This window comes from Thunnus thynnus, chromosome 22 (genome assembly GCF_963924715.1).
Source record: "Thunnus thynnus chromosome 22, fThuThy2.1, whole genome shotgun sequence".
Lineage (NCBI taxonomy): Eukaryota > Metazoa > Chordata > Actinopteri > Scombriformes > Scombridae > Thunnus > Thunnus thynnus.
The window spans coordinates 176,106-203,562 of NC_089538.1; the positions used below are offsets into that span (position 1 = coordinate 176,106).

Here is a 27,457-nt window from a genome sequence, read left to right on the forward strand (position 1 = left end):
ATCAAAAATGGGCAAAGAGGTGGGCCGAATGGCTGAAACAAGCCACCTAGCAGCTGGCAGACCTGTCACTCAGAGCAGCCATGTCCTTCATTATGCATAACTTTACGGCTTACCCCCCCCCCCCGTACAGTTGTCATGAAATTAGCTATAGGGACCAAAACCATTTTTTGTATCAGGTTGTTTGTATCATGTTTATTTCTGCTGTAAAGTTGGGCATTTTAACATGGGGGTCTATGGGGAATGACTCGCTTTTGGAGCCAGCCTCAAGTGGCCATTCGGGGAACTGGAGTTTTTGGCATTTCCACATTGGCTTCATTTTAAAGCCCCGGAGGTTGCCTCTTGTACAAAATGCACGACTTTTACTTTGAAGGCAAGCTATCTGTTTATGGCTGTTGACATCCTCTTTCAATTTTCATTGTACAAGTTGGAAAATGGAACAAGCTGACGCTTGGCACCCTGAATTGAATTTCACGTCGTAAGATCATAAAATTGGGAAATATCACAAATTATTTGATTTTTTCATTGTAAAATGTGAAGAACTGCAAATGAATTATACTTCATGCACGGACTGCAAAAGACGTATTACCCAATATACAAGAACGATCTCAGATGAATTATAATTACTTCGTACATGGACCCCCAAGCCCTGTTGAGTGATTAACCTCCTGGTTGTAAGTAGAAATTACATCATGTCTAATGAAAGGAAATACAAAATAGAGAGGAAAAGGATAATAAAAATTAAATAAAATAAACAACAATAAAAACAACAAGTAAAATTAAGGCAGTTTGAATTCTAAGTGTTTTCAAAAATGTTTAACTAATATTTAAATGGGCATGTATTTGAAAAGTTTATAAAATATAAAAATCCTGACGGAAAGAGAAAGTATTACCAATACTTTAGAAAAACGACATCTGAAAAAAATATAATCATCACATTTACAAAAACACCAATCAAATAGTGTTTATAATATTTGGAATGAAAACAAAAATCTCACCAAAATTAGGCTATTTCGTAGTTTAGTCCACCCAAGGATATTCTCCCAATACATTCATGCGTCTATTATGGTACATCCATGGAAGTAAGGTCTTGTTATACATCCATGATGCGTCCACTGTGCAGACTCGGTGTGACGCCTTTGCTGTGCGACGGACTTGATGTAGATGACATGAGAGCGAAAATTCTGCAGTGATCTAGCTTAGCGCTTCTCTCGGTTCCTCACAGACCTTTAAAAAATGAAATAGATTATTTTACTGTAATCTACCGCGTCTGTTTAGGTATTTGCGTGTTCCTCTGAACCGGAAGACCTAAAAGAAATCGAAGTTAGCAAGGAGGTGACATCTGGCTGCTCCATACCTTTCATTGAATGAAGTTTAGCACCGATTAGCATTTGTTTTGTTTCGATACCCATACAGAATTGAACACGCCAAACTTTCTGTCGGAAGCAACATTCTTATAAATCTGCAGGTTAACGGTAAGCATACAGTTGCAACGCCTAGCTAGACTGGGAATACAATAAGCCAGGCGTTTTATTTTTTGTTGCTAACATGGTGTGCCTACCTAACGCTTAGCTAGCTAACGACAACATGGCTAACCTGCTAATATGTTAGGACGGATAGACAGCAGATACTAATAGGTATTCTGGTTATTTTTGGTTGCTCTTAAATGTGCTGCAGTGGTTGAGTCCATCCATAGTCGACAAAATAAGGTTGTTAATTTGCCTGAACGTTATTTCAAATTTACCGTTTATACAAAGACTGCGACGGTGCTAGCGCCCAACGCACACAAGCTAGCCGTGGTAGGTACTATTTCCTGCACCGGAAAAAAATGAAAATGTTGTCATCACAGAACCGCTTTTCTCATAGAATATGTTTTTCACACGACACAGGCCGCATAGAATTGTTCACTATTAGAACGCTAATTCTCCCAGCTGTTCAATCATTCTTAGTTCAGCCATTATGCTAAATTACATATTCCCCCCCGACCAGGTGCACATGTTGTGTAGTCCCAAATGCACAGTAGTTTTTTTTCTATGTATTCTGGAAGAAGACTTGAGATTGTAATCATGGTTGTGACTTATTAAATAATATTAGTTAGTGAGAACATAATTTTAAAAATCCCATTACTGCATCATATGCTGTTGAGAATTAACACATCACTTTTCTGTTGGAAGGTCATTGGTCGTTTTTACAGCTTGTAATATTTTAATATATAATTGGCATAACCAGCCATTTCTGCTAGTTGTGTCAATTGTAGCACTGTCATCAGAGGGCATGAGTGGTGCGTTGATGAGGTGTGTTTTGTATACCAGCAAGACTGTGTAGCTCAGGGGGAGTAGCGAGATAAGTATCATGCATTGCTTCCTCATATCCAGTAACAGGTTACATTTTTAAAGGGACTTTGGTTGTCATTCTGTCTGGAGTGAAACAAAGGTAAAATGAATAACTATCACATACCAGGCCACTTGACTCCTCTCTTTTTTGCTGGACATAATGTTAACTCAACTGTCCTAACTATGGCAGGCCAGGGCAGTGAATGTAAATGTTGATTTCTCCTGTTTTTGTTCCAGACTGACTGTAGACATGCTTTTCATTACAATATACATCCTTGAGGAGAAATCCTATAAATGGGCTGTGGCTGATGTGGAGCATCGTGGAGCAGAGCTCCAGCAATTAGTTGATTAATTGATTACTGTCACAAAAATGAACTATTTTGTTAGTCGCATAATCATTTCAGTGATTTTTTTTTTTTTTAAGCAAATATGCCAGAAATTTGCGGGTTTCAGCTTCTCAGTCATTTTTGGGGTTTAGACTGTTGATCAGGTAAAATAACACACTTAATGACATTGGCCCTGCATTACCCTGCATTTTTCACTATTTTCTGACATTATATAGACAAAACTAATAATTGATTAATCGACGAAATAATTTGCAGATTAACCAATAATGTACATATTTTTAGTTATTTGCGGTCCTACTGTGGAGGAGATATGTTCATAGGGATGGTCTCTCTCACTCCAAGATAACTAGCAAGCTGCATTTAGATTGAAAGTAAAGTAGCTTGCTTTGACCACTGACGTGGTTTTTCACTGTGTCTTTAAGACAGAGTCAACATTAGTTGAGTTCATGGGGCTGACCTTGCTGTGACAGCAAGCAGGTACTGTGTGAGACTCAGAATCAGACTAATACCCAAACTTACAAGGAACTTCAGTTTCTCATACAGATTTGTGAGCTGAGTTTGTGGTTACACCCCAGCTGTAGACTGTGTTTGTTGTTTGTAGGTGACGAGCTGGCGCAGGTCGTGGGTTGTCCGTGGATAATGCGAGACAGTGGCGGTAGCCTGGCCCAGAACCGCTGGCAGGGAGACCTGGGTCTGACTGCTGTGGGGCAGGACGACACAGGAGGAGGTAGGCATTCTACTTCTGGTCAATAAAAAGTTTACATTCTAGTTATACTTGTATTATTATTTGCAGGGCTTTTGTGTGCAGTGCCTAAGCTGAATGAAAAAAGTCTGTTGAGATTTCTCTACTGTTCTGGAGATTTTAATAATACAGTTCCTAGTGCCAACTGAAGGGGTAGGAACACTGAGATAAATTCCTCTCAGTGGGCTGGTAAGGCAAAAGTTGTGTATGAGAGAAATGGACTCGCTACAGTAACTCAGTCAGCTGGCTAGGTATGCCCCCTCAAAACCCAGCTCTGAGTGGTAACCAGTTCTAAAATGTTAAGAACCTGGGGTATTTTTTATGGTCTGATCTTTTATTGCTTGCTGTCATAAGTGCACCAGCAGTACCTGTTCAGCAGTGAGACTATTCATATCAGCAGCAGGGGGAGGAGGACAGAGGAAAGCATAAATGATGCCACACGCCAGTGAACCACTTAATGGCAAAAGACTTGCACTGTTTTTAAAACAGTGGTGTCTCAGGGCTTTAGGTAACCATTAATCAGTCAACATAGGGCTGGGTGATATGACCAAAATCTCATATCCCAATATAGGTAATTTCATATCCTGATAATGATACCTATCCTGATATAGCACATTTTAATTCAATGAATAAATAGTTGGTTTGGTCTGTGCACCCATGCCCCCCGTTGTGCAGATTAAATTAAATAACTCTTCTTTGCTTTTGTTCACTTACAGTAATGTAATGAGCGTTGTTGTCATCAACTCAAATACTTCACCTGGTTCGTCTCTCCTGTGTGTGCAGCACACACATGGAGCGCTCAGCCCCACCTGTGGTGAACCATATACAGCAGAGGAGAGTAGTGCAACCATAAATGACAGCAAAATGCAGCCGAGACTGAGCTGAAATTAGAGTGCACAGAAATTTGGCAAATAAAATCAGTCTGATCTCTGGCTGTGATTGGCCACCGCGGCCTTCAGCTGCAGTGACGTCAGGTTGCGTTTCTTCAAATTGACTCTGGCTCAACTTTCCGCCCACAGTCCGGTGTGGCGCCGCAGCGGCCAAAACATCCACAGCCGAAACGCGAACGATAAGTTTCTATCTGCATTCTAACCCCTAAATTCCACCGGGCGCGTGTGCGCTGTGTTCTAGCTCCGACACGGCCGTCAGTGCTGATCGCGGCCACTCTAGTCAATGTATCAGATTCCCACGGCGCGTTTCAGAAGCGTCCCAGAAGTGGCTCTCCGCTCCGCTGTGCTAAAGATAGGTGCCTCGTCTATTTTTTACGGAGGCCGCGTCAAACAGCACAGAGCAGATCGAGCTGGGCAGGAAGTCAGACACAGAAACAGCATCAAGCATCTGGTCAATTTTCAATATAAAACGTCCCGTGCAGACTCCTGGTCATATACCAACAATAAACGCAATTAAAACAGACGAATAAAGAAACAATTTAACTACGTAGCCTACTTAACCATAGTAGAAGCACAAAAATGACAAAATTGGGCAGTTTAGTTGCCCTGCTACTTCAGTAATTACAGTAGCCTTAAGGCACTTTATCAGCTTTGACTAGGCTGCTGTAATTACTGTAGTAGGAGTGCAATTGACTTTAAACGGCAGATGGCTTCCCAGCAGTGAAGACTCTCCGCTTTTGACACGCTCCCGGTGGAATAGGGCGCTGTGCAGAGGATGGAGGATGGTCTGAGCAAAACATGTTACCGTGTTACCAGTCAGGCACCAATTACATCACTTGCCCACTGCCCCCATTGTCATTTTGCTTTCTAGAAATAAAGCTCATTTCGTTAATTTTTGCTTAACAGCGCCCACATTCATCAAATGAAAAAACTCTAATTTGTAAAATACTAAGTTTGTTATCAATAATTAGTTGGACGACAGATGCTACAATTATATAAACTGAAAGTGTCTGCTCCGTGACTGTCCGCAGTAGCAGCAGTCTCAGCACAGAGTAGCGGAGTGAGACATCTGCCCACCCTCCTGCTCAATGCTGTTAACACATGTAGCTGTTAGCAAGCAGCTGCTCTCATGTTTCCCTGGGTCTTGGTGCTTATGTTCAGCAAAAACTCTCCTGCGTTCTGCCTGCTCAGCCTGCTCTCGCTGTGTCTCTCTCCGGATGGCAGGCGGGGTGCTCCCGTTCTGGTTCTGAGCGGCGGTTGTTGTCTGGCTCGTTCCCGCATTTTAGTTTTGGAAAACATCTCTTTTTTTAAAAAATTCCCCAATGCTTGGGCCCAGCAGGGGTCAACTCAGACCTGGCAGGCCACCGGGTTTGCAATACACTGACAAAAACCATGTGAAAGTGTCAGTTTAGGCTTTAGGAAATTGTAACAGCCATTTTCTACTATAATTTAGAACTGTAAGAAGCCTTTGTTGACTGAGAAGGCAGAAACAGTAGGTAGGAAGGTAATATGGAAATGGATTACAAACGTACAAGTGTTCCTTTGATTTGATAATACTATCAATAATATGAAAATTGGACATGAATAAAGGAGTATTTGTTAAATTCCTGGAGGGACAGGCTTTACTATCTATGAATTTGTCTGCTTTGTGATATCAAAGCCCATCAGTCTGCTTATATACTCACCAAACACTTTATTAGGAACACCTCTGCAATCTAATGCAATCCAATACAACAGCTCTGCCATAAATTGTACTTTTACAAAGCTTATACATTTCCAGTGATAATTATTATTGAGGTTGTAGTGGGTGTTAGTGGTGTACTGGGGTGCATTATATTAGAAAGTGTTCCCAATATTTTGCCTCCTTCATGTATGTTACTGGGGTGGCCTGACAGACTAATGGTGTGTAATTTAGCACAGTAAGTATTCTCAGTGAAATGAACTCAAGTTGTATTAGGCTGAAATGAAACCCTAAAGGCTTCTGGGTCATGATGGCACATGGTTGAACACAGTTGCTGATGTTTGTGTTTAGGTGGGATTCCTGGAGACCACCTCATAGTTCCGGTGTCAGGCCACAGCATACCCAGCCCCATGCACCTCAGATTGGGGCAGAAAGAGATGGTGTGGAGAGGTGAGTTTGTGGACAAGGCAGACGAGGATGGGATGGGAAGGATTGAGGCAATAGGTGAGGAGGAAGACGACAACAATCTGGATGCAGAGGGCAAGTTTGAGGTTTGGGATAACAATGATGAAGAAGAAGAGGAGGAGGTGGAAGGAGACCATGCAGAGGTAGAGTGGGATATCCCAGACTTTCCCTCCCAGTCCACCCAGCATCTTCATTCACAAAAACACCAATATTATGGACCACTGCAGAAGGCAGAAGAGGGTGGTGATGTCACTGTAGAGGATACTATCTCTCAGGCTGTAACAGGGGACTTGTTCAGGTCCCATCTCAGCAGATACAGGGCTCTGAGGAGGCTCAGGCGCTGGCAACGTTTGCGTTCCCATGGAGGCCAAGGATTTAGGCTCACCCAGCACTGGAAGAGCTGGCGCCAGCGGGCCCAGTGGGTTTGCTCCCTAGGGCACCGGTGGAGCCTGAGAGGGCAAAGGTACAATCTATATGGGAAGCAGAGGAGGATAAGAAGGTATCGGCAATCACCATACCCTGATGGAGGAGACGACAGCAGTGATGAGAGATTCACAGAATCTGAGAGAGGTATTGGCATACACTACATTTTTATCCCTTGAAGGCTAGTTGATGTGGACAGAATTTATTGAAATGGAACAGTAGGGTTTAGTGCTGAAAGGATAAGCCTGGCAATATTGTACATTTTTCTTCTTTTCAGTAAATCCTATAAAAAGACTAAAACCAACCACATGTAAGGCTCCGTTCAGACCAAATCTGGTAATATATGAAAAATGGCAGCACTCTCATTCATTTGAATGGGGGCACTGCTTTTATGCTGCAGGAGGGGGGAACGTGCAGGGCTCAGCAAAAAAACGCAAAAGCCATCTGGCAAAAAGTTGAACTGGACTCAACTTTTGCTGAAATACAACCCAATGTCACGCTGCATTGGCCAGTCACATACATGTAAGTGCACATTCATGGTGGATTACTTTGTAACCTGAAGGCTGTAATCAGCTGTTTACCTCATGATCATTGCGACAAAAGATAAAACATTTGCCGTCGTGATAACTTTCCAGAGTTGTAAAATCCTGTTTGTGAGTTTTACAAACCGCTGCATGGTGTTGTGGCTTCTTATCAGAAGCCACCTTAAATGCATTAATCTGTAACTCCAAGTTAACTTCCTGGATCATATTTCATTGTCTCACTGGTACCTCAGAAAACATGCCCCCACCTTGCTGCTGGATTGCTGGATTTGGTCTGAATGTAGTTTTATGCCATTTACACATTACATGACTTTTAAAGTCGTCAAATGGCTGTACTGTTTACACTACTTTCTGTCTCGTAATTGGGAATCTAGAAGTCGTTGTGGTTTGCACACTACATGACTGACTGGTGATAGGAGATCACACATTACAATATCTTTCACCAGAAGGAATCCCTAAGCAGTTTGTCTGGTCTCTAAACTATGTTTTGTCATTAAAACATATGCAAAATGACATGATACCATGTGAGTAAATGAAGGTAAATAAAGTAAATAAATATTTTTGCAGCGAAAACGTAGCTGCCTTCTCGTATTGTGGTTCGGCAAGGACAACAAGGTTACAAATACTGAAAAGCTTGTGTGTATGCCAATGTGTTCTGATAGAAACTATATTATTCTACTGACTATATTATTGTGTCAGCAAGTGGAAAATCAGGGCTAAAATCGTGTAGTGTAACCTTGGCATAAATCTGTCTCTCAACACTTTTGACTTCCTACTCTGTCTGTGGTACTCAATACATTCACATTACTTGTTAGTATGATACATTAATTGTTGGTTTGGGTCTGCACGTAGGATTTCCAAGAAAACTAGAATATCATCAAAAAATAAGTGGTCCTATCAAGGAACACTGTGACTTTTTATATACATGTTTGCTGTGTTAGATAAAGCTAGACAAGAAGCCTATTATCAATTTAATCTGTGCATTCAGTAGAGCAGTAGGGAAAGTGCATACTTTGTCTTAGCAAGGGAGTGGAAGTAGGGAAACCAGTTAACCAAGCTCTGTCAGAGTGCCTTCAAACCTCCAAAGCTGACTGACATGCAGAAAGAGAAAAGAAAAAATGATTATTTAAGGAGTAATTCACTTAATAATTTTCTTTAATTTTTCATTTTTCAAAAAGCAGGGCACGAAATGCAGCATCTTAAAATCCTGTCATCATAGTGGGGTTACCAGCTTTCCACACTTTTCACTCCCTGAGAAAAGCTGAAGTGACCCTTGGATTTATTGAGACAAAATAAACATGGAGTAGTTTTGAGTTGGTGATTTATTTCTTCACTGGCTATCGTAAATATGTCCGTTGTGGGAAACACAATGTTATTGAAAAACAAGCCCCCTTTCAAGCCCCCTAAGGTTTTTTTTTCTTAAAATATTTGCAATTTTAAGATTAAGATCAATATTAAATTAAGATGGGCTGTCAATGTATGGAGTTGTACTTTAAGAAGAGTTAATTATGTCATAACAAAACATTTTAGCCCCATCAGGTTGCTTTCTTGGAATGAATAGACAAATAATGACTAAGTCTAAGAATCTGCATAGAGTAAAATTTGTTTGTGTGTAATTTATTTCCTTTTCTCTGGCAGATAAACAGACAAATGGCTGCTCTCCAGACAGGCAAGAGGAAAGAGGGAGACGGGGAGCGGAGGATAAACCAGTGGAGCTGGCTCTTACTGAGGAACACATGAGTTGTGTGACAGGTATGGATCAGAGATAGAGGCTATTCGCTTACATTCACAGTAGATCAGATACATTTAAAACTGCTGTTTTTGTATCTGATCATGAGGATCATGCTTTTTCTTATCTATAGATATTTTTCGTTTTTTTTTAAAATACTCAATATTTTTTCTGATGTTTTTTCTTCATTATTTACAGTTCCGGTTCACTTATAGTAAATGCCATTGTTCATCATCTGTGATATGAAAACATCACCTTTCCGCAGTCAGAGAAATAAAAAATGTGTGTCCTGTTAGTCATTTTGAGACTGTTTTTTAAAGTTAACATGCTATTAAATGTGTACAATGACACAGCTAAAGTGGCAAACAGAGACTGACAAAATGTGAGTCAACTCAGTGGCTTGTGATCTGGTTATTTGAATCACTAATGTGGGGCAGCTATAACTGCACAAATGAAAAAATTGTATATAGCTGTGTGATAATTTTTTGCAAGTGATGTTATGTTGGTAGTGGCTACTATTAGAATAACACACCGGAATCTCTGTCTGAAGTGTCAGGTGGAGTTTCAAGAAGAATGCTGAGACTACAAAAGTAAACAAGGAAAAAAAAAAACCCAAACAAGCCACTTTAATGTGATGTGAACCTGCTGTTGATGTGGGGAGGGAGAGCACTGACAGACCATTTCTTGCCTTGTTTTCATGTATACCAATGATGAGCCACATCACACACATATGATGTTGGGAATGCACAATACCACAGTGAATGCGGACAATCATGGATATCCGTCTTCCACAAGCAGCCAAAACCTGTCTGTTAAGCCATTAGCCGAGAAGAGTTCAGTCAAATTTGAGTTGTTGGCCAGCTTAGATTCTGTGTCAAGAGCTGAGAAATGTTTGCATTTCTTTGAGCTTTGTTTATCTTCTCAAATCTTACCATTGCTTGCTTTCATGGTCACTTTTATTTTCCGACTGCTGAGCTCCGAGAAAACTCCTGAGCTAGAAAGAATGTTGAGTTACTGACAACCGGCAACTATGAGTTGTCATGCTGCATAGCTGCATATTATTAAACAGTTTTTGATACGATGATATTAATATTTATTGCTTTTTCTAATTTTGTTTATATGTTTGGAAATGTAACATAAAGCATAGTTAATGTAACTGTCACCACTTTTTTAAATGTGATGAAATGTTATTAAAAATGCACAATAAATGAACAGTGATATGATTAATTTTGCTGCACCTTGGCCTGCCCTTAAGGCAACCCAGGGTGCCACAGGACCCACTGTGAGAACCACTGTCATAGAAGCCTTTTGTCTTAGCTAGCTGCTGAAGTTACATGCAAAACTTTAAAAATGTTACAATTAAACTTAGAGTGGGGGACTTTTGTCTCCCCCATCTGGCAGTGAGAGTAAAGGGGGGCGCTTGGCTGTGATTACTTGACACAGGCATGCAGCACACTGTCATGCGCATCCAGAATGACGAGCACACAGTAAGGGCAGGTAAAAATGGATATGTTTTGATGGGCCACCAGCCCAAAAATTTATATTTTGTTTGTCCACTGGCCCAGCGGGGTTTGTCCCAGTATGCCTGATGGCCAGTACACCACCTGCAGTAACCTACTGTTGCGACTTTAAAACGTTGGATAAATTGTTTTGAGCATCACACAATCCCCTGTAAAATGACTCATCTCACTATCAGAATTGATCCATTCGGTCCTATTACATTTGGAAAGTCTAACAGAGCTGCACAGTTAATGGCCAAACGGCCAGGGCAGGAATGTCACACCCGACATGAGATTTAAAAACTCTGTATACTGCTAAATACAGAGAGGTTTAGGTGATAGGCTTAATCGTCATTGTGTGAATTTGTTTGGCAAGGGCTTCAATGTAATGGACGTTCATTTATCCGCACTACAGGTTTAATGATGTGGCCCTCTTGAATGGGCACCATTGTATGCTTGTTCAGCTTGTGAAGATGAGGTTTACATTCAGTGTCTTATTTCTTTCTCTTGTCTCCAGGTATTCTTGAAGAGTCCCTACAACAATATGGTAGTTTGATCCCCATCCATGTTGATGACCTCGTGGAGAAGCTTCAGGAGATCTTCAATGAGAGCTTCTCACAGCCACACAGGTCAGATACACACTGTAGTTTATAGCAGTGATTCTCAAACTTTGTTACATCAAGGACCCCTAAATGAACACAAATTAGACCACGGCCCCCATCTGATAAGATTTTTGCTTTTAGATGTTTTTTTTTACAGAAAATGTATGAAACCATGGAATAGTACGTTTAAGAAATATGTCAGTTAATAAGTTGTGTGGTTGTGTTTCACAAATGGCCACAGGGTGGGGCTTTTGGTGCCATGCTTCAATTCAGTTCAATTCAATTTTATTTGTATAGTGCCAAATCATAACAGAAGTTATCTCGGGGCACTTTTCACATACAGCACGTCAAGACCATAATTTACAGAGACCCAGCAATTCCCCTATGATCAAGCACCTGGCGAGAGCAGCAAGGAAAAACTCCCCTTTAATGGGAAGAAACCTCAAGCAGGACCAGGCTGTAGGTGGGCGGCCATATGCTGTGCACATTTTCATGGAGAACCTGTGTACCAAGTTTCATTTTATTAAAGGCAATAGAATTATAGAAATATCATGTTATAGTATTATAGTAGTGCCCCCTGTGAGCAGAATTGTATCAGATGTTACTCACTTGTGCAGTGTGGCTGTATGTACATCATTCCCAAATTTGTTTGCAATCGAATTTAGTATTGAAGAGATATGGCCCGTTAAATGCATCAGTCCATGCCTTCAAATATTGGTAACCGATTACAGACAAATGGTAAGTGATAACCCAAAACAAACTCATAAGTTTTATTCAGGATCATCTAAATATGGTATACCAAGTTTGGTGAAGATTAGATGAAACGTGCCAACAGAAGATATAAATGTGTTTACAAAAAATCCAAAATGAATTTTTTTCCAGGGGCAAATGGGTGTGGCCTATATAAGTATGAATACTTCAGCAATTTTAGTTTTTCAGATATCAACTTTCAAACATTTCTCCCATAGATTTTCTATTATAAATTTTAATACTTTAAAAAAGTTATTAAAAAAAAATCTGAATGATAGCATTAATGTCCTTAAAGAGCTGAATATTTTGAAATTTGAATGGTTTCTGTAGCTGAAAGTATGCAGAAGTAGTTAGCGACTGAAAAATGTATGGTAGAAAAATTAATAATGAGCAAAGTTATTAATACATATAATAATGATAACAACAACAACAACAACAAATAAATAGGGTTTCAGCAGCTTCCCTGCTTGGACCCCTAATAAATGCTCATAAATTAAAATCGGCTTAAGTTGCCAGACTTGGTGCACGTGCTTGAATGCTAGATCCGAGCTTAGCTACACAGTCTTGGGATATTCTGCCACTAGCGGGTACCACAAATGCGAAAAGTTTATCTCGTAATTGGCTGCACAGGTTCATACAAAATTAGGTTTGCATGATCCAGATTGATGACTCAACATAAAATTAATGCATAAAATTTGATAATGATTGATCAAAGTCGGTATGGCTCATTACAAAAAAATCTTGATTTCTAGACGTTTCGCATTCCAAACTTAAAAAAAGCCTCACTGTAACCCATGGTCAATTCAGAAGTCTATATATAATGGAAAAGTAACGCATGCCAAGGGTTGTAGTGAGGTGCTGATCACTGGAAGTAGACTTGAGAGTAGGAAAAAAGTGTTGCACACTCTGGCTCCGTATGCATTTCTCTTTTATTCAGATGACGTTTTCTTCTTCGAGATCAACAGTCATAGTAGGACACAGTCAATTCTCTTCAAATAAGGTGACAAAAACCAATATGTTTCATACCACATATAGAGATTTCAATTTTAAATTCCAATTTTTTGGTTAAGTATATTCAATTATGTTAAAAATACATTTATTTTGAATACATTTCTAATAGATATATAGAAAAAGTTAAACCTCAGCTCTGGATGAATATCATAAACAACTTAATCTAAATAATCAATAAAATAGTGGTACATTACAGAAAGCACTTCACGACGTAATCTATCAGAGGGGGTCCTTCAGGACCTTCTCTGCAGGCCCAACCATTACGAAGTGTAATTTTTAGTTAATAAAATATTACAAATGAGTAATTATAATGTTATTGTTATAATAAAATAGAATGTTATTAAAATGATTTTTTTTATTTTTAAAAATAATTTTGTTTCGATTTCAATTACTATCATAACCATGAACCCAGGTGATGTCATCATATCAACCAATAAGCGTAGGTATTTCTGTGTGCCGTGGGGCTTGCAGAGCTCACGCACGCAGGCACGCAGGCAGGCAGGCAGGCAGGCAGGCAGGCAGGCTTTTTGCAGAAAGGATGGATTTTGTTTTTAAGTGACTGGTGAGTCCTGCTATATTAATTATCTATAGAGTTGGTTAAGACTGTTGTTGGCAATGCTCAAATTTGCTGCTGTGAGATATATGGCCTAATTTCTGGGTTTCAAAGTTTCAGTACTTTATTGCCATTTCAACATAGCTGATAGGAGTTTGGTTTGGTGATTTGGTTTTGGTGAGCTCACAAAACAACACATTGTTTCAGCTTATTGAGCTGGTGGTTTGAGCACAGGCGAGTTAACAGGTGTTGGAAGACAATTTTGTAATGGACTTATTTTAATGTGGAATTAATGATGTAGTTTGCATATTGTTTCCATTTTAGTTGCTGGTGATAAGTGCGCTATGTGTGTGTGAGAGTGTGTGTGTGTGTGTGTATGTGTGGCGGTGTCATCAATCTGACTATTGAAGGCCCAGTGCAACACTCCATTGTCCACTACTGTAATGTATATTTAATCCATGAAGTGACAGAGTTCTCAAACGGTGGATCCAATAGTGTTCCCTCCTGGAAAGTAAAACATCCACCTCCTCTTGGAGAGACTTTTTCAATACCAGTATATCTTATAGAGGAAATGGGCTCTACTTGTCTTTACAATTTACAGTTTCATTTAGCAGACACTTTTATCTAAAGCAACGTACATCTGAGAGCTGATACAACATAAGTGCCATAAAGCTAAGTTTGAGTCCGATAGGCATTGCATAGACTGCATAGATTGTATAGAAGCAGATTTTTTAAATTTGTATTTATTTATTTAATTTTTTTGTTTGTTTTGTTTTTTTCTCTTCCTTCAGTCCATCAAGTGCAGAGGTGTTTGTGAAATAGCTGGGTCTTTGGTCTTTTCTTTAAGATTGAGAGGGACTGCAGATTGAACAGAGTTTGGTAACTTGTTCCACCACCAGGAAGCTACAGAAGAGAAGAGTCTAGCTAGTGACTTATGGCTCTGTTGTGGTGGTGGTAAGAGGCGCCTTTCATTGGCAGACCGTAGTGAGTGGGAGGGAGTGTAAACCTGAATGAGGGAATTCAGGTAGGCGGGAACCGTTTCAGTTGCTGTTTTGTAAACGAGTGTCAGGATTTTGAATTTGATGTGGGCAGCAACTGGGAGCCAGTGAAGGGATATGAACAACAGGGTGACATGTGCTGTTTTGGGCTGGTTGAAGACCAGCCGTGCCGCTGCGTTCTGGATCATCTGCAGATGTTTGAACGTACATGCAAGGAGGACTGCCATTAAGGGGTTGCAGTAGTCAATGCGTGATATTACGAGAGCCTGTACCAGGAGTTGTGCTGCATGCTCAGACAGTTAGGATCTGATCTTCCTGATGTTGTCGACATGACCGAGCGATTGAGGCCACGTAAACCTAAAAGGTTTACGTGGTCTTTCACAGTCAACATATGACTTACCATGTGTGGTAAGTGATAAGATAAATGAGCGACTTAGTGTGACATGAAATAATCCCTTTTATAGGGATCTCTTTACCTGTGTAAGGATTTTTAAAACTGTTACAACGGTAAGTGTAATTACACTGATGACAACAACCACAACAACGTTTGCCCTCAGGGATAGGTGTGGGCTGTGGATAGGAGCTTGGGCTGGTGCTGATTGAGGACGTAAATGAGTGTACCAGGTTTTTACTTCTTTTATGTACTGAGGTTGTGCTTTGACCTCAGTACATATATATACCATTGAATTGACAGTCAGATTCAAGTATATGCCAATGTTTTGTTATTATTCCCTTTAACTGCTCTGCACTCTTCCTTTTCACCCTCATTGTCTAACTTGTATATGGGCTTATTTGAAGAGAAGTTTATTTACTCAAATCATGGCTTCAAGGAGAATATATTCTTATGAAATAGGTATTTGGATGATGTGTTTTGTTTGTTTAAAGGATCCAAGACCCAGCTAGAGTAATTTTTTACATACCTCAACTCATGCTCTGAATTCCTGTCATTTACCATGGATTATGACTACAAACACATCAACCTAATGCTAGAAATACTTTACCAAGGGCAGAGCCTGATCATCACTTACTGTTAAAAAAGTCCTCCATTTAGTCAGTTTTACAGATTAAAACAAATTTGCCAGAAAACTGATGATTTTGACAGGAACATGAGTGAAATGAAAAACAATTTTCAACACAGAAGATACAAAAAATCTGTCCTAAATGATGCTGCCACTAAAATAAGACAGATCTAGGTCTGATCTTTTAAAAAATAAACCTTATTATTTTTCTCTGCTAAAAGTGTTTGTGCAGCAAAAACCGTAAGACCTAGAAAAACCAAAATTGACAGGTGGGTTGCAAATTCCACCCACTACTCAGGCACATATAATGACACTCAAGGTGACGCTGTAGTAATCAAGTTTATTTTTTCACAATTATCTTGAAAACCTAGTGACAAAATTGTTTTATCATTTTAATCTCTCAAATCACCTGCATCTAGTCTTCTTCTCTGAAATTTTTTTTAACTCAATTTTCTCAAAATCATATTCTCACCATCTCGCCAGAAACTGCTTGACCAGTTGTCCCAAAACTTGGTTAGGATCATCTACAGACTTCACTGATTTTAAGTTGTGAAAGAAATTTCGATGTGTCAATCCATTTCAATTATACAAGCCAATCAATTTTTATCAAAATAGCAGTGCAGTCATGTGAAACATGTCTTCACTGAAGGTTATGAGGCACATCAAATGTTTCTGAAAGTAGATTTATATCCCTCAACAGAGCATCAGCATATAGTGATAACTATGATGAATTATTTTAAAGAAAATCAAAAGTTTTGCTTCTTGTCAATTAAATAGGAGACAAGCATCCAAATGCTCACGATCTGCTTGGACCCCGCTCATTGCCCCTTATGGCTATATTATTTTATTGATTTTGCCTTTTTATAACGGACTAAAAAAACAACAAACAAGCAAACCAAAAACCACATTCAAAGAAACAATAGAAGTAAATAAAAAGGAATACATAAATCATGCATATATTCGTATACAATACATGCCAATACATATACAGTATATATGTGCCCATTTGCATACATACATATTACTACATATCATAACATATCCACAACTCAATCTCTTGGAAGGAAACGTAATTGAATGAATGAATGAATTAATTGCTCATATCTTTCATACTCGTACTTGCCTTATTATAGTTTTTGACTTGTATTATTTTTCCATTATCTAGGATGTTGTGTAGACAACCATCTCAGGCCTCAACTCCCCAAGTACATTAACTCGTACTCAGTATATATACCCTTGCATGTTATGTTCAGCATACATAAATAGAGGAGAAAGAAAAATACATAAATTCCAGAAAGACCAGAAAGGCGCTATATAAGTACAGTCCATTTACCATTTCAATCTGCTCCTTATCATAACCTTGAGCCATCAACTTCTTCAAAACAAAACACGTTGTAAATCAACAGCCTCCAAATCATTATAATAGTATAACTTTGGACTCAAGTCCAAGTTTTCATCTACTATCTCCTGAATGAAGTTATGTATCTGGTGCCAGTACTTCTAAGTTATTGGACATTCCCATAGTTTATGTGTAAGGTTCCTTGCAACATGGTTACATCTCCAACAGTGATCTATCTTTAAGGTTGAATCTGTATATACTCGATTGGGTCTTTTCCTTTTTTTTCTTTTTTAAATAAGAGTAATAATGGCGAGTAAATAAGTGTGAAAGTAACAAAATAATTTACCAACAGTCTTAGTCTTGATGTCTTCCAGTTTTTATATTTCTGTAGTGGATGTTTCAATCTGTACAATATGTTCAATGAGTGTTGTAAGATTCATGATATACTTATTATGTGTTACAGTACAGTGAAAATATGCTCAGCTTGGGGCTATTCAATATGAGTAAACAGCCTCTCACATGCTACCTATGGATGAAGGCAGCTCTTTCCTCAAAATGTAGAAATCAGATTTGAAAAGCTGAAAGCATTCTCTATCTATATTAAGGCTGCACCCTAAAAGTTGCTGAGTCGACGCATCATTCGATAAGCCCCTAGGTCCACTCGCATTTTGTCAGTCAAATAGCTGCCCTTTTTTTTTTTTTAAGCCACATCATTATACACAGAGTAATGAAGGGTGACAGCATGACAGGTGGTAAACTTTTACAGATTCTTGTCTCTAAATGACCAAAATACATAACTGTGATGGAAACAGAGAGGAATGATGGTAGGACAGCGTGATGCAGAGCAACTGTGTTTCCTGTTCCAAGCTCTCAGTTCTCAGCTGCGGTGTTTAGTGCAGCAAAGCTGATGTTTAGCGCTTGAATTTTCAGCAGCTGGCAGGAGAGACACTGTGCTGTGCTTGGATTTTAAAACCAAACTAATTCTAGGACGTACTCTCTGTGTAGAAATCTGAAATGTATGAAAACATGTATATGTTATATACAGATGTATAAAACAAAAAACAAAAAAAACGTCTTACGATGGTAATAATGAGACCAACAGACCCTTGCTCTATTTTCAATTTTCATTTGCAGATTCATGGAGAAAAGAGGGGATGAGCATCCCTCGTGATCACTAATCAAGGCTTCAACAGCAAAATAAGTTTTAAAATCCATCAGTGATGTGATTCTCTCTTTCTTGCTCTCTCTCGCTCAGACTCTCTCTTACTCCTTGCTCACCCTCATGCACCAGTCAAACCATGCCAAATATCTCGTGAGCAGTGTCTCTTTCTGTAAATGTCATTTCTGAAATCATCTTTAAGGAACATTAAGTCATGAAGTCATCAGTGTCTGAATGACAAAAAGCCATCACATTTAACAGATAAATGAAGCCTGCAGTGGTATGTATTCCATGTCTGAAAAGGGCTCATGTGTTTTTGTTCTTCATTAGGAAAGCAGTGGTCCAGCACCTAATACAGTCCTTTCAGCGTTCATCAGGATCAGCTCTGGCTAAAACATTCAGAGTCAACTACAAACGCCATGTTCTGACCATGGATGACCTGGGCACTCTGTATGGACAGAACTGGCTCAACGATCAGGTACATCAGTACACAATCTCAATATTGTGGGCTTAACACTTTGATGAAGAATGCTGCTAATTACCACCATGGTTGCAGAACTTTGCATTGTTAAATAATGCAGATGATTTGCATAGAATGTATATACTGCCACCTACTGTTGAAAAAGTGTCTTAGTGGGGATTCAGATTTAAAAAAAACCCTGTATTAAAACAGAGCAGAGGGCTTTGTTGTTGAGAGTGTGTTGTTTAAAGCACTGATGAGAAGGTGAAATACAATCCAGGACGTCCAGTAATAGATTTATGTGTTTAAAGGCTTACCAGATGTTTGTAATTTCATAGTTCTCAGTTTATAATTTTATAATACTCAGAGACAGGCCTTTACAAATCAGTAGAAACACTGCATTCCTGTTACAAAGTAATCCACCGGGATAGCTGAATAGTATTGAAAAGCTAATATTACAAAAGTAATATTACCCCCTGGAATCTTACCTAAGACCTCATATTTGTAAGACAGCCACGCTTTGCACTGAGCTAACATGTCACACAGCAAACAGTAAGCAAGATCAGATTTCCATATTTAGACTTTTCTTTTCATAGGAAATAAGGCTTGCAGCCCTGACATTCTAATAATATTAAAGGGATCTGGAGTCGCATTGAATGATGGTACATTGAACTAGTCTGTATGATTTAAAATAAAGGAGCTGTCACAATTTATCTATCACCATCATGAGCTCAGATAACATTGGGCTCTATGAGACCGTTAGACAGCACTCTGCCTTTTTGAATGATTTATTCAAAAACTGAGTCCTATTTCAATAGAAGTAACATTGAATGAGAGAGGACAAATTTGTCTACATCCAGATGTAGAAATTGTGCTTGTAGAGTGGAAGCTGTGGGAGTAAAATCATAATGTCTTGAAGATCTTTGATAAAATGTTTATGCCTGAGCCTACAGTGCATGATGTCATGAGTGACTCACTCACTCACTCTGGGTCTGAACATTCTGCACAATACACACAAATGTAATAATCTGAGAAAGGCTGAAAATTTCATGAAAGTTAAACTGTGATTTTGTAAAAAAATATGAATGATATGAAAATGTTGAATCAATGTGATTAAGTCCCAAGACTTGTTACCCATTTAAAGAAGTTTCTACATGAATGTATGAATGTATAAATGATTTGGAAGATGTTGAAGATGAGTGGGTTTGAATGTTTTTCAAATAGACTTCCATTATAACTAAGGTTCAAACAAATTTGAATATTTTGAAAAGTTTCAATGGGATTCGAAAACTGAATAATACCTTGAATGTATGAAAGATGTGGAACATCTCGACGTTGAGTGAAGTTTGTAGCGTAAAGTATGAATGAATAGTAAGAGTTGAAAATGCATGAAAAATTGGTAAATTTTAACATTCCGTCCATTCATTTGAATGGAGCGGAAAAACGCTTTCCAGCATTCACATCAGTAGAAGAATGTAGAATAACATATGTTGTGCTTCCAGCATTCACACAATAAAAGGTGAAGATAACAAGTGTGAGAGCTGTGTTCCAGCCATGACATGACAGGAAGTGATGAGGAAAAGTGCAGCCCAGCTTCATTTACCACCAAAATAGCCTATAATAATCAATGAAGTTGTGAAAATATTATTCTGCTATTTTTGCTGAATCATAAAGTTTTCTTGCGACCCAGTAGTAAATATTCCGAGGCCCCATAGTGGCCCACGGACCAGGTTTTGGTCATTCCTGAGATATACCCAAATGTATGATTTTGAATACAGTCAAAAACATACCTTTTTCTATTAAACTCACACAGAGATGCTCTATTACCATGATGTATTGTAGTGCACAACATGCACCTCGGTCTCTCTCCTGTGCGTGCTGTCTCGCTCTTTCTCGTGTACGGTGTTTTGCTCGCTCTTTGTCTTGTGTGCGCGCTCTCTCTCTCTCGATACCAAGGCATATTGGCTCGAGTTGGAAGGATAAATGAAAGAGATCATGCTTGAACCAAAATGTGTGTGCGAATTGCGAAGAAACCCCCAAGTGACAAGTGATGGGCTTCAGCAGCAGTTTCTTTTTTTTCATGCTAAGATGAATGCAATTATAAGACTTCTTACCAAGTTCCAGCAAAATTTATCAAAATGGATTCAGCCCCGAGAAATTCAGGAAAGAATCTAAGATGGCAGAGATGATCTTTTGACAAATTGAGTAAATGGGTTAAATACCACCTTGTTTGATCACTGCTCACTGATCAGATCTGTTATTGTGTCCTTTTTCAAGATGTTTCTCTACATTTGGCATCTTCCTTTGTTTCTATTTTATTCAGGTTATGAACATGTATGGTGACCTAGTCATGGACTCTGTACCAGAAAAGGTAAGGCAATAAAAGCAAAATAACAATGGCGCACTTAAGGGGCTTTCCACTGATTTTTACACATGTGTTTCAGGTAACTCATCATGTAGTACTACTCAGTGAGAACAGTTGTTAAATGTCTTTGGAGGCTCTGAGGCAAGCTGTAATATAACCCTAATGATGTCATCTAGTTTATCTCAGCTTGAATTTTAAGGGGATGCTTAATTAAATTAAATAAATAAATAAATAAATTAATTAATTAATTAATATATATCAGGGACAACTCACATTAATTAATTTACAACATGTAAATGTGTCAGATTTAGCCAAAAGGCTAATTTTCATCTGCAGTCCTTGTGCAAGTTGATGTTATAAAGTCTAAAGAATGAGCTGTGTTATTGGAAATGCAGATCCAGCATTTCTGGAGCTTGACCCATACTAGCAACTAAAAATCAGGATATCTCAGCCTCTGCAGCAGTGACTTTGATCATTCTTCTTTAAATCTCTCTACTGTAAGTTCCCCTTGTTTTATTTAATTGCAATACTAAATTGCTCGAGCAGTCCATTTTTACATTATTTTATTGCTGCTGTATGTTTGACCTGGTTCTCCACAGACAGTAGAACAGGAGATGTGGAGTGTCCGCTGTCATGATGATCAGCTTAATATTTTGTCATATATAGTACAATCTTATTTTTTGATCTTGTGCCTGGAGTAATCTAATGTTGGTAGAGCAGATAGCTGAAGTTCTAATGTGTGTGAGATGCAGTTGGGTGACTTGGATTTGTGCAGTTTGGGGCTGGACTACTCTTTTATTTCCATTTTGAAGACTGTGCTTTAGTTTAGTTGAGATGAACAACAATTCACAAGAAGTGGTCATATGGTTACAGGAAACAGTCAAGCGTTTCAGTTTATGTACTGGTTGAAAAATTGATATTAACAACCAAAAAGGTAAAGGGAAATAAAACTAGTATAACCACATAATTGCCGGGTGGAAGTGAGTTAAATACTTGCATGGCAAAGTACCCGAAAAATAAATCTTTATGTGCTTTTAAGTGAATGACAATGGAAAGGCCATTAACCACAGATAACAGGTCTCAGGTACTTATGATTTCGCTAGTATTAAACCCTAAAAGCTGAAGATTTCTCCCAAAGGGGTGGAAATCATTAAATGCAAAAATAACATTTCCTAGTCACCATAAATCAGTCAACAACCAAATACAAATTTCAGTTTCAGTGTATTAAGCCCAAAGTAGTGAATCCATGCAACAATCATTAACCAGAGCCTTTTTGAGTTGTAGTTCAGTTACTTACAGTACCAGACAGTTCTATTCTGAACAAAAATCCACAACCGATGCATCACAAGTTCCGTTTTTTTAATTTATTTGTTCCAAAGGCCAATGCCAAAAAAATCCCACTTGATGCCCAGAGATAACCAAAGGGTCTAAAGGCAAACATGATGGTCAGACTACTAAGGGTAACTAATGGTAAACAAGCTAACAACCTACTCGGGGCAAGGCACCTGGTAACAAACTAATTTTGCAGTTATGCTCCATTAATGAACCAAACTCCTAACTTTGTATTTTTTTTTCTCTAACCACTTACTCTGTACATGCTACCATATCTCTCCCTGTTGCTCTCTCCTTTGTTTATGCAGGCCCCCAGGGATACGGCCTGATAGCATTTCATATCCCATCATTGGCTGAAAGATTAATAAGCTTATTACAACTGGTTAAACTTGAGAGTATTTACCTTTTATATATATTTAACTTTATTACCCAAAGTAAATAAATACATGGCCTTAAACCACAGTAAATTGTCTTTGTTTGATTAATTTTTCAGATTACCGATTACATTGCTTTATCATTTTACAAATATCTGTTAAACAACTACTCAAGAATGTTTTCCTTTTATTGTTACCTGACTGTAATGTTTGACCTTCACTGTGCAGAATGCTGTACAGCACCAGTCAAAAGTTTGGACACACCTTCTTGTTCGAGAGAATGGGATGGTGTGTCCAAACTTTTGACTGTTACTGTACGTTTGTGCATAATTGCAGACACGAGATAAGTGTTTTCAAATCAATCCGCCAAAAGAGGAAAGTTTCTTTGTGCTCACCGAAAAGTCTAGTCTAAGGTGTGTACATACACAATGGACTTCTTCAGTGAAGTAGGAGACATCTTGTAGCAGTTAATTTTTTTTAATTAAAAATATTTACATATTCATAGATTCTGGATTTTTAATGAGGAAGGAAGAGATGTAATTTAAAGAATTTTTAAGCACTTAAGTAAACTTTTTTGTGGAAAACCACTATCAAAGACATTATTATTCCAAGCGGAGTTTTTCTTTATATGCTATATATATGAACACATGTCTGGAGTGGATCTTTAATAAAAAAGCTACCATAATAAGTTATGTAAGGTATTGTTTAAGGGTTTTTGCTGCTTTTAATACATAACAGTGGAACACAGTTAATTGTATAAAACATTTTGATGATTATATTTTGATAATTTTATGAAATTTTTTGCATCCAATATTGGAAAAATATTCATATTAATGTCATGATTGATGTCAAATGTATCGCCCAGGGACAATGTGCATTTATTCACTTTACTACTTCTTCTTTGAAGTATTAAATTTGATGTCAACAAGTGTGCAGATTGAAGTTTCGAAGATTTTGCTAGCCTACTTGCGAATTTACTACCAATATTTTGGTGGAGGTAAGACTGTCAGGTCACCACAGTGTTAAAATAACACAAAACTTCAACAGTTGCTGATTGTTCAGCCATCTGGTCAAGATTATAAGATTTTATGTTCTTAGTGGACTGCTCTCTGAATGTTGTTATTGATGGATTTAACACTGATTAAGTTTTGGAGAGTGTTTGTACTTTCATCTGCTTCTCTGAAGACAGTTGTTTATTTATGAAGTAGCTGTTTGTTTTTTTCTTTCTGACCATTACAAGCTGTGTTTTATCAGTGGGGAGAGGTTTGAAGAGACAGTAAACGGTAACACAGTTTGTGACTTATACTTTGTTAAACGCTTCTGGTAAAAGTAATACATCAAGTTTCAGTTCTTCAAACATTGTTCACCTTTTTACTTTTTTATTGCGAAAGTCCTACTATTAGACGTTTGTCAGCTGTGCAAGAGTTCATGAGGTGTTTTATCACATTATAAAGAGAACGTTCACAGCATAAGCCTTTTTGACAACTCTTATGTCTTCTACCATTATTTTTAATTTTCTCCCTCTCTTCCTCAGGTTCACTTTTTCAACAGCTTCTTTTATGATAAGCTAAGGACAAAAGGCTATGAAGGAGTCAAACGGTGGACGAAAAATGTAAGTGGGTGTCCCATTCTTTGAACTGTTTTTCAGTGAACACGTTGAGCAGGATTTTCAAGACTGCCCTACATAAGGTTTTTATGTAAATCTTTTCATTTTATACCATTAAATGGGGCTACAAAAGAAGAATGCCCCATCCCTACCAACGGAGACCTCTTATTTTCTAAATCTTTCTTAGATTTGTCTGGTATCAGTTGATAGTTGTTAGCCTTTTGCAGTCCAAGCATTATAGTCAATGTCATTGTTCGTATGTTGTCTATACGTCCTTTTCTATTCATATAATCAAGACAAAGGGATAGTCATAGGGTTGTAGCTCGACTGTTCTGTTGTTGCTTCTCATGCCAATATCAATGAATGATCACTAATTAGCTGCTCCGCCCATGACCACCAGGCTCTACAATAAGTTGCAAAGTTGGCAGATGTCATAACTGGTGGCAAACTTCCTTGCCATAGAGGATATTCACAATTTTCATTGCCTTGGCAAGACACGTAAGATCACCAAGGACCATAGCCACCCAACACACCATGCTACCTTCTGGCAAGCAGTACAGGAGCAGACTCAATGACAGTTTCTTTCACCAGGCTATCAGGCTACTTAACTGTAAAAACCTGAAATATGCAGCCCACTGCACATGTTACTTAATGTTCATGCTGCTACTAGAGAAACTAAGATCTCTTGCCCTTGCACTCATGCCCTGCACTATTGTGATAACTGCTTACATCTATTACACATTCCATCACTCATCTTTGCATTATTTGTATTACTGCTTTAATTTATATATACTCCATACTCATAGCAAAGCATTTAATAACTCTGCTCAAACACCCACTTTTTATATATACACTGGTTCTATTGTAAATTCCTTGTCTATAGTAGTTTTTCTGTCTTTCTTTAACTTATTGTTGTGTATAATTACTTTTGCCTGCAGTACTGTCCCTGAGTCTCTATCCTAAGTATTTCATAGTACAGATGACTGCGTATTTTGTGCAAACAACAAATAAAGTGTAACTTGAACTTGAATTACATCTATTAAAACTGCTAGGTGGAACATTGCTGCCTTCACTCACTCTATTATCTCATATTATTATTTCCTTTTACTACTTTGTCCCCTCCTCTCTTCTTGTCATACTTCTATCAGGTTGACATCTTTCAGAAGGATCTGTTGTTGATCCCCATCCATCTGGAGGTCCACTGGTCGCTGGTCAGTGTTGACATTCCTCGCCGAGCCATTACATACTTTGACTCCCAGCGGACCCTCAACAGACGCTGCCCAAAGGTAAGACTGGACAGTAACATTAAGTCCTTATACTAGTAGATTATTTTTGAAAAAATATTGGAAAGCCCTTAGAGACTCTCAGTGATTGGACAATTGAAATATGAATTACAACCAAGCTGTCCCTTAATCTCCGCCACTGCTGTTGGTTGGTGTGAAATGCATTTTGGGATACTTAGCTTGGGCCAACCAATGGTGTAGCTTCATCACCCAGTAAGGGAGTCACTCAGTCAGTCAGTAAGTGGTAGACAATTGCGTTTATAACTGTTGTTGCAGTCCAGCAAAAAATATACTGTACTACTGCAAGATTGAAGAGAGGGAGAGACAGCCATGTCTTTTTCCAGAATGAGTTGGACCACCAGTTTATCACAAAAGTAAAACCACAAGCTGTTAAAATGTCTAGGCTACATGCAAAAAATCAAGATTGTTTTTTTATTTTTATTTTTTATTTTATTTATTTTGTTTTTAAAACAAAATAGCAGAAACACAACAACAAATGAGAGGAAGCAAATTGTGCAGGTGAGATTTAGAAAACCCCCAGAGGCTTATAGAAGGAATCTTACCTCAGTACGCATTATAAGCAAATACAAAAGTCATGTAATCCACAAAAATAAGCAAACAACCAACCATAGGATGAAAAAGCAAACATAAAATAGTTAGCATAAATAAAACAACGACTTCTAATGTGTGTGTTTTGGCATGTGTGTGAGCATGCATGCGAATGTGTGCACACGCATACTGAAGCACACGTATGTTGAGTCAACTCCTCATGAAAGAGAGAGAGAGAAAGGCCAATTATAGTCAGATATGATCAGTTTGAATAGTTAAGTTTAATTCATCAGACAGGTCCTAAGCTTATATTTGAAATTCTTTAGAGTAGTATGAAGTAGACTGAAATGCGATTTGAATATAACTGTTCCATAGCTGCCCCCCTATCTAATAGAGAATTGACAGAGCCCAGTATGGAACATTGAGAGGTGTAACCATTTGGCATGTCTCATATTATAGTTGTGTACATCACCATTGGGCTGTAAAAATGCTTTACAAGGCAAGGGAAGCGACGCAGGCTGAATCAGGCAAAATCTTGAAAACAAAAACAAGTCTTGTATTTGTTTATGTTAAAAATTGATAGGATCTTGAGCTGATTGAAGAGAGCGGCTGAGTAGTCAGTACTTCTGCTAAATGTGGCAATTCTGCAAAACTTTTTTTGCAAAATATAAAGCTTATGAAGGTATGTGGGATAAGTAGATCCCCAAATGATATTGCAATATATGACGTACAGATAAATTAGGTTATAATGAAGAGTTAATAAACACCAAACACCAAACAAAACAAATATGAATCTTCCAGCTTCGAGTTTCATCATTCAGGACTCCAAGGAAACTTGTGGATGAGACCTGGGTAATTGGGTTTTTTTTTTTTTTTTAATTTCCAATGGAGAGACATGAGTTATATTTACAAATTTTTGATTTGAATATGATTAAATTTGATTTTTTGACATTGATAGATAATTTGTTTAATTTGAACCATTTGGAAATATTTCCTAGATCCGAATTAGCTCTAGCCATTAGTACAGAGAAATTAATATGTGAGAGAAATAAATTGCCAAAAAGTACTGGGAGCAAGAAGGACAATGCTGCAGCCAGGTCATTAATATAAATAATAAATAAGAGTGATCCTGAATAGATCCCTGTGTGACCCCACATGTTAAAATGGCTGATGACTATCCATTAATGATAACAAACTGTTATGAATATAATTGTAAAGCCATTTATAAGTGATTCCAGTAAAACCATAGTGTAACAGTTTTTGGAGTAAAATGTCATGATTAACTGTCAAAAACAGATAAGTCAAATATTCCTAAAGCATATTCATTGTTATTCAAAGCAGTATGAATTTTGTCAACCAGTTGAAGCACAGCCATTTCTGTAGAATATTTTTTTTCCCTAAATCCATTT

The 27,457-nt window shown here is 38.2% G+C and overlaps 1 protein-coding gene across 4 annotated transcripts in view; it reads left to right on the forward strand.

Annotated features, from left to right (window-relative positions):
* Positions 1-1,114: 1,114 nt before the first annotated feature.
* The window catches only part of senp3b (SUMO specific peptidase 3b), a 33,963-nt gene continuing 7,620 nt past the window's right edge, over positions 1,115-27,457 (forward strand). Inside the window, exons 1-10 of one of the 4 annotated variants that reach the window (XM_067579120.1) lie at positions 1,115-1,472; positions 1,755-1,796; positions 3,279-3,404; positions 6,342-7,025; positions 9,059-9,172; positions 11,166-11,277; positions 18,410-18,557; positions 20,863-20,910; positions 24,145-24,222; positions 25,365-25,502. In XM_067579120.1, coding sequence (XP_067435221.1) covers positions 3,317-3,404; positions 6,342-7,025; positions 9,059-9,172; positions 11,166-11,277; positions 18,410-18,557; positions 20,863-20,910; positions 24,145-24,222; positions 25,365-25,502 — 1,410 coding nt within the window. In that variant the 5' untranslated portion in view covers positions 1,115-1,472; positions 1,755-1,796; positions 3,279-3,316. Of the gene's footprint in view, positions 1,473-1,754; positions 1,797-3,103; positions 3,155-3,278; positions 3,405-6,341; positions 7,026-9,058; positions 9,173-11,165; positions 11,278-18,409; positions 18,558-20,862; positions 20,911-24,144; positions 24,223-25,364; positions 25,503-27,457 lie in introns of all 4 variants that reach the window. The other 3 variants (XM_067579121.1, XM_067579118.1, XM_067579122.1) reach the window with 3 other exon arrangements.